This window comes from Pleurodeles waltl, chromosome 2_1, assembly GCF_031143425.1.
Source record: "Pleurodeles waltl isolate 20211129_DDA chromosome 2_1, aPleWal1.hap1.20221129, whole genome shotgun sequence".
NCBI lineage: Eukaryota > Metazoa > Chordata > Amphibia > Caudata > Salamandridae > Pleurodeles > Pleurodeles waltl.
Genome location: NC_090438.1, coordinates 741,493,203 through 741,502,374, shown reverse-complemented (window position 1 = coordinate 741,502,374; position 9,172 = coordinate 741,493,203). Strand labels below are relative to the sequence as shown.

The following is a 9,172-nucleotide window of genomic DNA, read 5'->3' as shown; positions in this document are numbered from 1 at the left end:
ATCGTTGTGATACGACGATGTTTATAACACGGGTCCAGAATTTTCTGTACCACAGGCCTGGAAAGACTAGGCCACAACTTCGGCTAAGTTAACTCTACAATGTAATGCAAAACATAGGTTATACATCTTAATATGACACATTACTACATTATTATTATACATTTTCATTATTCCACGCATTTTTAGTCATTTTCGTACAAGTTCGTATAAGTGACTGACATTCCCTATGGGCACATTTTCAAAAGTGCACATTAATTTTTCTTGACGATTAATTTCTCTATGAACTTTTGTTAACCATAACATATAAGAGTTTATTAATAATATCTGCTTCAACAGTTGCATTATGGTTTAGAAGACTAATGACGAATTGTTCAGTAAAATACACACATATAAACGTCTGCTCGCATTCTTCAATGACTCGGCATTTTTTAATGCTCAGTAGCGGGAGGCAATAGTTTTTATTCCTCAAGGAAGAAATGCGGAACGTCTCGTCTATACAAATGATTAGTTCCACAATATTTGAAAACTTTTTTTATACTGTTGATTGAAAAAATGCCGGCATATGTATTGCTGTCGTTTATTTGAGGAGTTTTGCAAGGGAGCTTACCCTGTTCGGCGAGCAACACCAATGAAAACCAACAGTGTTTGGTTAATTTGGAAATAGGAATGAATACAAGCTGCTAAAATCACGATTTTTTTCTCGGCTCTTTCCAAACCAGAGAAGAGTTTTCCGTGAGTTAAAAGTGATGAGTAAGCAGAGACAGATGACTCAGAGGAACGGTCAATCCCAGTACAGGAAGTAGGAGCATGCTCTCTTGAATTCTTTTTGATTAAGGATCACTCGGTCTAATGTCATCGGGGTACTTGATAAGTCTCTTTCTGAGAATTCTGAAAAAAGGGCCTATTCAAATTCAAACATGCCTAACTCATTTATTTATCTCTACCAACTTGGCGGCATTTCTTTGGCTCGCGAGGTTGTGCACTTTTGACATTTGGTGGGATTAACTGTAAAGGACCGCAGAGAAGGCAGAAGTTTTTACACAGCAGAAAGTTTAACGGAGTAAATGTTGAATCAAAAGTAGATGAAAGTTAATTTGGGGACACATTTAGGTGGGGGGGGGGGGGGTAATTTAAAAAAGGTTAGTGGTCAGAATGAGTGATAATTTATTCCCGCTCCATTTTCATTGTGTGCAAATTAGTTCCGGAAGGGACAAGGGGCAAACAAACTCAAGGACTCGGGCATTAGTTCCAGAACTGGTACTCTTAAGTGATTTATCTTGATAGCAACATATTAGGTTCGAATTGGTTTTAGGGGTACCCATAATTTCCAACAGGCTGTTCGAGGTTTTTAACGTCTGCCTAAACTATTTTTGAACATGACCCACCGCCTTAAATGCACCTTGACGTCGGGTATTAAATAAAGCACGCTAGACAGTTTACAGCATGTGCAGGTTTTAGGGTTTTAACAAAGTACCCTGGAGCCACCATGTGGCGGGGAAAGGTAAAGGTGGCCACGCCGACAAACATACAGGACATACCATTGCATAAGTGACATCATTACTCTGTTTTATTTCAGATGCCCAAATCAATTCCATTAAACACCGTGACGTCGGCTTTCGCAACATTCAATCAGTTTTTGTTTTTATTTTCTAGTGAAATGACAGTAACACAATAGTGTAATTGATTGTGCAGAGTGACACTAACGCGGTGAGGATAAGAGAGCAGCATATGCAGTGTATTGCGGATGGCTCGCAACTTTTACTTGGCCGGCTTATTCACATTTTCATTAACTAAAGGGGCAACGGGTGTTGGGAGTGTCGGTAAATTTAAACAGAATTCCACGCTCTACCCCGTGGGAGGAAAAAACCGTCGAAGTTCCGAGACTGCCACGGGGCGGGTTCAATGACGAAGAGGATCGATGTGTGTCGGTGAAAGGGAGGAGTGGAAAAAAGGGGAGGGGGTAGCAGCGATACTTGTAACTATTCTTTCCTTAATTAAACAAAGCTGGACAGTCAGCCCATTCCCACCCTCTCAAATAAATGTTAGCATCAGAGACACGGAAATCAAGAACGAGTCGACCCAACAGGCAGCGACGCTTCGTCGGATGGAATTGAAGGACAATGGGACAGGGGATCGGGGACCGTAGGGGAGGAAGGGTGGGGGCCGGAGAGGGGAGGAGGAAGATGAGGAGGAGGAAGAAGAAGGGGAGGGCGGGCTCGGCGGCTGAGCTGGTAGAGGAGGGAGAGGGAAGGCTCCGGGGGGACGCTGGTGCTGAAAGGAAAACGGAACCGTGTGCGAGTGCGCCGGCAGGCTCTGTGCTCGATTGAGGATCCTGGTGCTCGGCCGGCGGGCACCAGCACCGCCGCTGCATGGAGCTATGCGCCCGTGTATGCCAGCGAGGGGCAGGAGCTGCTGCGCAGCTGCCGTGCGCACTCACACCGCACTCTGGTGCTGAGTGACAGAGCTCCGAGTTCCGCCGCTGAGCGACAGTGGAGGAAAGAGGAGGAGGAGCGGAGGCCAAGCGCACAAGACCTACAACTGCAACAAAGTAGCTCCAAACCGGCAGCCAACTCCCGCCCGTCAGGCGGTCCCCGGCATGGCCTCCGAAGAACTCTACGAGGTACCGTACACACGTCTGCAATCCACTAATATCCCGCCTCCCCATGTAAAAAACACAGGTTTTTCACCGACACTTGCTGCTGCCTTCCTTCTCCTTGCTCCCCATTTTCTGTAGTAGACAGTCCCTTCCTGTTCATGCCCGCATTAAAGACAGTCATACGTTGTTGCTGAGGGTGTATATCTCTCTTTCATGGGGCGGGCGGCCTCGAAGTGCTAGATTGACCTGACACACTTCTGACTTAAGTGGAAAGAGCGGGGGGTAGGGATGATCACTGCCTCAGGGGAAGAAGGGGTGGGTCATGCTTCTGTGGCCCCCCGCCATCAAAGAGGTTGACCACATTTGATTGGAGGGTAGGCGGGGAACTCGGCTGGTTCGACAGAGGGGGCAGTGCCACCCTGTTAATTGCGAAAGTGACAAGAAAGCCAAGGCGACGCTAAAGATGTGCACGGGAGATCCCATAGTAATCAGTGTGCGGAAGGAGCAGATTCCACAGGACAATCAGGAGTTACTTGGCGAGAGGAGGGCTGGGATACTCTTGGTGTGCTTAGCCATGAAAGATAACAGCCCTTGACTGCATCTCACTATTGAACCTTTAATGTGAGGATTCGTCAGTTGAGTGTCTATTCAGTTTACATTGGAAGAGGACACCGAAAACGAGCACTGTTGTGTGGATTGTTTGGGAAACCAAACTCATGTTGGAAGTGAGTTTTTGTGTCTTACGCGTCTGTACACCTAATTTGTACACGTCTTTAAGTTGTTGGGAACACAGAACCTCGTTATGATCTTCATTCATTAGGTCTCCTGTTAATATACTAGTGAACGAGGGTAGCAGTTAAAGACATCCAGAAAAAATGTTTTTGCTTGATCGTCAGTTCACCAAAAGGCCAGGGGTTGCAGAAGTGACATCACACGTAATTCGACCTTTACATTCAGTCACCCACACATGCTTACACACAATCATACACACACACACACACACACACACTCACACACACACTCTCACATAAACACTTGTACACAACATACATTTAAATAAGCAGTTTTAGTTACCTCAACTGCTACGGAGGGTCACATTCCAGCTAACTGTGCTCCATTTTTATGACACTAACTGTGAATAGTATGTTAGTATTCACTATTCGTGTAATAAACATTGACTATAAACAAGGATATTGCAGCCCAACTGATATCCGTAAGGGTGAGCTGCCCCTATGTTACTGGCACTGATTTTTGCCTCCTCCCAGACCAAGTGTCGCAGATGCAGTGCCAGGGGTTGCAAGGCACAAGCCAAGCGTCGCAGCTGCGACCAGTGGCGATCCCTGAATGACGTCCCTGTGTTTTTGTATTTTAATGTTCAAGAAGAAAGACATTTTGATTTTTTTTCATTGTTGTTAAAGTTTTCCCCAAATATCCTTGAGGCAACACTCACTTTAAGAATACGGTTATTGGATAGTCCATGACTGAGACATTGACTTGATTGCACCAGGCTACTGTTGAATTGGTGATAAAGCAGAAGACTGGTTGGCAATACAAAGACTGCAAGTTATTATCAACTCTGGCCTGCATGGTTCGACAAAATAATTGTTTATTCCTCCCCTTATATGTTGTAGATTATGTGATCAATAATCATAATTTATTTTTGTCTATGTACTGCCGAGTCAGACACCACCCAGAAATAATATGGCCAAATCTATCCCAAACGAGTAAATCAGAAAAGGAACCATATCAATATTTGAAAAGCTAGTAGGGTGAGATATTGGATATGCAATGGGGAAAAAAATGCCATGCTCAAAAAGAGGCTGGAATGACAAGACTATGTACCACAGGATGTATGAGTTATTGTTCTGCAATGTCCTAGTTAGTTTCATGGATAATTGGCTATTGTGAAGAACATCTTGACATCATTGTTTGTGCTTATTTGAGACTGGGTGGATTTAAAGTAGATGACTTCAGAAACAATGTACAACTGGAGCAAGACTTGAAATGACCTGTTCAGTTTGACACTTTTTGGATGGTGTTTGTCAACAGTATTTCTCTTAATGTCATTGTTTATTTTTGTGGATGTCAGCACATATTTTTCTTTATGGAGAAAAAACAACACAGTCCTAAACGTTAGTAGTACTTCTTAAAATTCCATTCTAACAATTTGCTGAGAACAGTCGGAAGTACCTTCACAGGCAATATGAGTGCTCGTTGCATTGAGTTGAATGTTGGCTGTGCCTTGTGTAAGTCCTGCTTTACTGAAGAAAGGCAGACGTATGGAAGGGTCATCTGGCTACATGCTTTTCTCAAAGTCCACATTTCTTTCTAGAAAGAAGGCTTTTATTTTCCAGAGACTAAGCTAGTTAAAGACTTTGAATAGTACTGCTTCTATTGGTGGACCATATTATGAGCATACATTTCATACCTAGTTCTGTGTCTTGATATTTACTGTTGGCTTTTTAAATGACTCAAATTGCTTAAGGCTACACTGTGCCTCATAATAACATACTTTTTTCCTTTTTTTACCGTGGGCACTTGCCAGTGTTCACAAAATACCTTAAACATCTCCTATGAATCTGCTTACAGAAGAAGTGTCAACAGCCCGTATAGCAACTGGATTTCTAGCCGGGATCTCTGGATTTTTGTGGAAAAAACATCTCTCACCCATCAAAGACAGACCCTTCAAAATCGTGCATCATCTATAGAAGAATGAAAAGTGTGGACTTATTCCTTGAAGAAGCCTAAATGTAAAACCTATTAGGCGCTTCAAAGGAGAAATAAAAGGACAATGCCACTTAAGTGTTCCATTAACTTCGAGGTGAGGGTGTGTGGCCAAGATGGTGACCGAGTAGGTTGCGCTGCGCAGTGCTCTGCAGCCCTTGGCAGCATTAATTGATCCTGCTAAATAAAGGGTTCTCCCTGGTCAGCCTTTAGAAGTGTGGGCGTGGCTGAACACGAGCGGACCCCCTCCAACTTGAAACGCTGCCCCCAGGGTATCAGGCGGGGCTCTGACCACTCCAGGCGTAGCCGACCACGTGAGCGGTTAAGCAGTGCTGTACGATAACGCCCGGACGGACCAGGAGCAAGGGCCTGGGGTGGCCGATCACCTCACGGGAGGAGACCTGCCGAAGAGTACTGGAGCAGTGGGGAGAGAGCGTACTATAGCCTTGAATGAGTGGCGTGGATGTGGATGCTGCTAGCTACCAGCTGAGACCTAGACCGAGCACTGTATCCTAACCACGCCGTCGGCAGCGGCGGAACTCTGTGAACTGCAAACGACAAGCAATGGCAGTGGCGGGAGCAACACAGCCAACCATTCAATTTTAACGGCACCATAACTACTTTAGGCACCACAAAGAGAAAGCCCCCAGGTGTGAGTGGAGAGGAAAGCAAGTGACTGGACTGCAGCTAAGCTACGCCTGCAATAAAGGAAGACCCAGGGCCCAGACCAACACTGAAGCTCCACTGCAGAGTCAAGGTGTATCAGGGGGCACTGCTGCCCTGCCTTAACCTCCAACCCGTGAGGGAAGCCGCAGGCTAGAAGTGACATTTATAGCGAGTACCTCACAGATGCCTGGTACTACACCCCCAGCAAGCACAGCACTGTAATAAGCAAAAGATGGTGCCCCCAGTGATGTGAGCAGTGTGACTCTGTGTCCTGGGTGGCTCAATCACTGAATAGAGCGCAAGTTGAGAACACGCTTGTAAATAAGGGAGGCCTACAAATCAGTTCTGAAACAGTGGCACTGTCCCAGAGTTGAAGCTCAATGAGCTTGCTATGCAGTATGACGACCTGTGATGCAGAGCTGTGGACATACGTGCAGGGCTTGAATTGAGAATCTACACTGGGGAAGTGAGTGCAAGAAGCAGGTCACCCCTACACTGTTGCTGCATGCTGAAGGGGCTTTACCAGGCCGTTTCTTGATCAGCTATATAACTGACGCATACCAGAGAGTATCTGGATGAACTTGTCCTCTGTGCAGCACGTCAGCGCTGGCACCAAATACAGGGCATATCCACCAGGTGTTATTACAGACCCCCTAGCGAGAAGCCCCCTAGGAACATGCTCACTACCCAAGTGTTGCCATTCAAACGTTGACTCCCCTTCCCTGTGGTCACCGCCGTACGGATATAGAACTGCATGTGCCACGCCAAACCTGCTCTGAATGGAGGCTATTTAGTGCTGCACCTTCTTCTGCACTATGGGCCACACAAAGTAGGCTAAGCCCACGGGTGGCACAATGGAACAACCGGCAGTGCACTGGAACACATGCTGGCAGCCCATACATGCACAATTGTCAACATACTAGCTGCAGTGGCAGACATCGAAACCAATCTTGAACCAAAAATGAATGCGCTCCCTATCAACATGAACCTATGTTGTACGATCACAGAGAACTGAAGGGCTAGATCGAACCTGCCGAGTCCACATTAGACTCTCAGACCTACAGTCTAGGCTACCTCTACCCATATCAAGGTTCTACATTCTGAGATAGACAACCTCTGGCAACCCGCTGACAACTAGGAAGGTAGATCCCGCAGGAATAATGTGAGGGTAGTGGGACTGCCAGAACAAATTGAAAGACCTAGCATGGAAATTTATTTGGTTGAATTGTTCTCTGTGAGTCTGCAGGGTAGGCAATCTTCCTTCCTTTCAGTGGAACGGGTCCACAGTGACCCTGGAGACCCCCCGCCTCCTCCGGTGTCCCCTCCACACCTGGTAGTGGCCTGCCTTCTCAAGTGTAGAGACAGAGACCATATCCTACAGGTCAGCTGGGCGCGGGGGCCCATGGACTGTGGAAAATATACAAGTCAACATTTATCCGTATTACACACTAGACATGCAAAAGCGCAGGTCCTCCTTTTCTTCCTGTCAAAATCTGCCTCTGGGACCACTTCATCAAATATGCCCGCAGTTCCCTATCACACTGAAAATAATATAGGGTGACAGCGCCACCCTCTGCTGCACTCCTGATGAAGTCTGGGGTTGGCTGGAGCGCAACGGTATGTCATTGGCACAGCACCCCCAGTACTTTCTCAATGTGGGAAACCCAAGGTCGCCGCCGCCCAAAGAACCAGGAACCAAAGATGGGACCCACCAGAGAACAAGCAGCAAAAGAATGGGCACATGTGATCGCTGAGGTGGGTTGTGAAGCAACATCCCCTTGTCTTCCCCAAGATCAGAAAGTACCGCCACTGATGACGACACACCCAACAGCCAGATGTTGCTGACTGCTCACCTATTCGGAGAAGATCCGACTCTTACCTCTCAAGCATCTGATGTCATATAGCTGAAAGTATATGCCCTCCACCTTCCAGGGACGTCATACCCTCAAAAATAGACTACCTACATTATGCACCCATGACAAGATAAATCATATACGGTGACTGGGGGCTGTGATGCTACACTTTTCAATCTAGTTGTTACCCCCATAGTGTTACGCTATTATAGACTGTGTTTCTTTCCTTTATGTTTACATATCAGTGAGTTGGGTTGGGCGCCTGTTGGCGTACTGACGGGAGAAGGTGGGGCATTATTGATTGTTATGCTTCTGTTTTTGTTGTGTGCGTAGCACTGAACTCTTAATTAGTTTAAGGTGACAATGGACTAAGAAGGGGGGTGTCTGGGGAGCGAGTGCCTCCTGAGGAATGGAGTGCAAAATGATTGTGAACTTGCGCTACAGGACATGCTGGGCCCACACTTTCTGAACTGGACATGGGATCTGACACATAACACATGTTACTGACATGGGATACTTGGGGGCTTGCTAGCTATGTGAAACAGTATAGAGTCTGTCAGCACCTGCATAGACATAAGGTTCAAGTTGCGCTTTTACAGGAAACACACCTCACAGCAATAGATCTAGAGTGCATGCTTCATCGATGGAGGGGCACATTAGTGGGCACTACCTACTTTCGATATGCCAGGGGCACACTCATTTGTATTTCCCCGGGGACACCCCTGGAGATAATACACACAAAGATTGACCCTGAGGGTAGGTATACAGCCCTAGAGAGTGCACTAGACAGGACTATTTCTTTCATACTCCTATGTGTCCCGAATGTTAATCAGGACCATTTCCTGCAATTCCTCACGCCATCCCAGGTCCCTGCTACATAATCTACAAGCACTCATGTATTGGGGTGGGGATTACAACTGTGTACCAGACCTCGACAAAGATCTCTCCCACCTTCCACTGACAGCACATTCGAAGTCGCTAACCTGACATCTTACAAGTTGGGCATCACACACACAAGTGACAGAGGCAAGGCGCAGCCTACATCCTTTGCTGAGGGAATATTCATTCTACTCAGGGCTACATTATATACACACCCGGATTGACCTGATATACTGTAACTAAGAGGCCCTCCCCATGGTTTCCATGGCTGAATGCCTGTCTCGCACTAAATCAGATCATTGCCCCTTACAAGTCCAACTGAAGTGGGGCCAAGAACACCTTTGTATATCGACTTGGCATTTTCCGAGTTGAAGCCCTACAAGACTAATCCTTCTGCACCAACATCTCCAACCATATCACTACATATTTTATACACAATGAGGGTACAGCCACA

At 46.4% G+C, this 9,172-nt stretch overlaps 1 protein-coding gene across 1 annotated transcript in view; it reads left to right on the top strand.

The window, feature by feature from the left end:
• The first annotated feature begins 2,071 nt into the window (after nt 1–2,071).
• CDYL (chromodomain Y like) overlaps nt 2,072–9,172 on the top strand; it is a 347,146-nt gene continuing 340,045 nt past the window's right edge. The window contains exon 1 of the mRNA XM_069217515.1: nt 2,072–2,620. Coding sequence (XP_069073616.1) covers nt 2,597–2,620 — 24 coding nt within the window. The 5' untranslated portion in view covers nt 2,072–2,596. The remainder of the gene's footprint in view (nt 2,621–9,172) is intronic.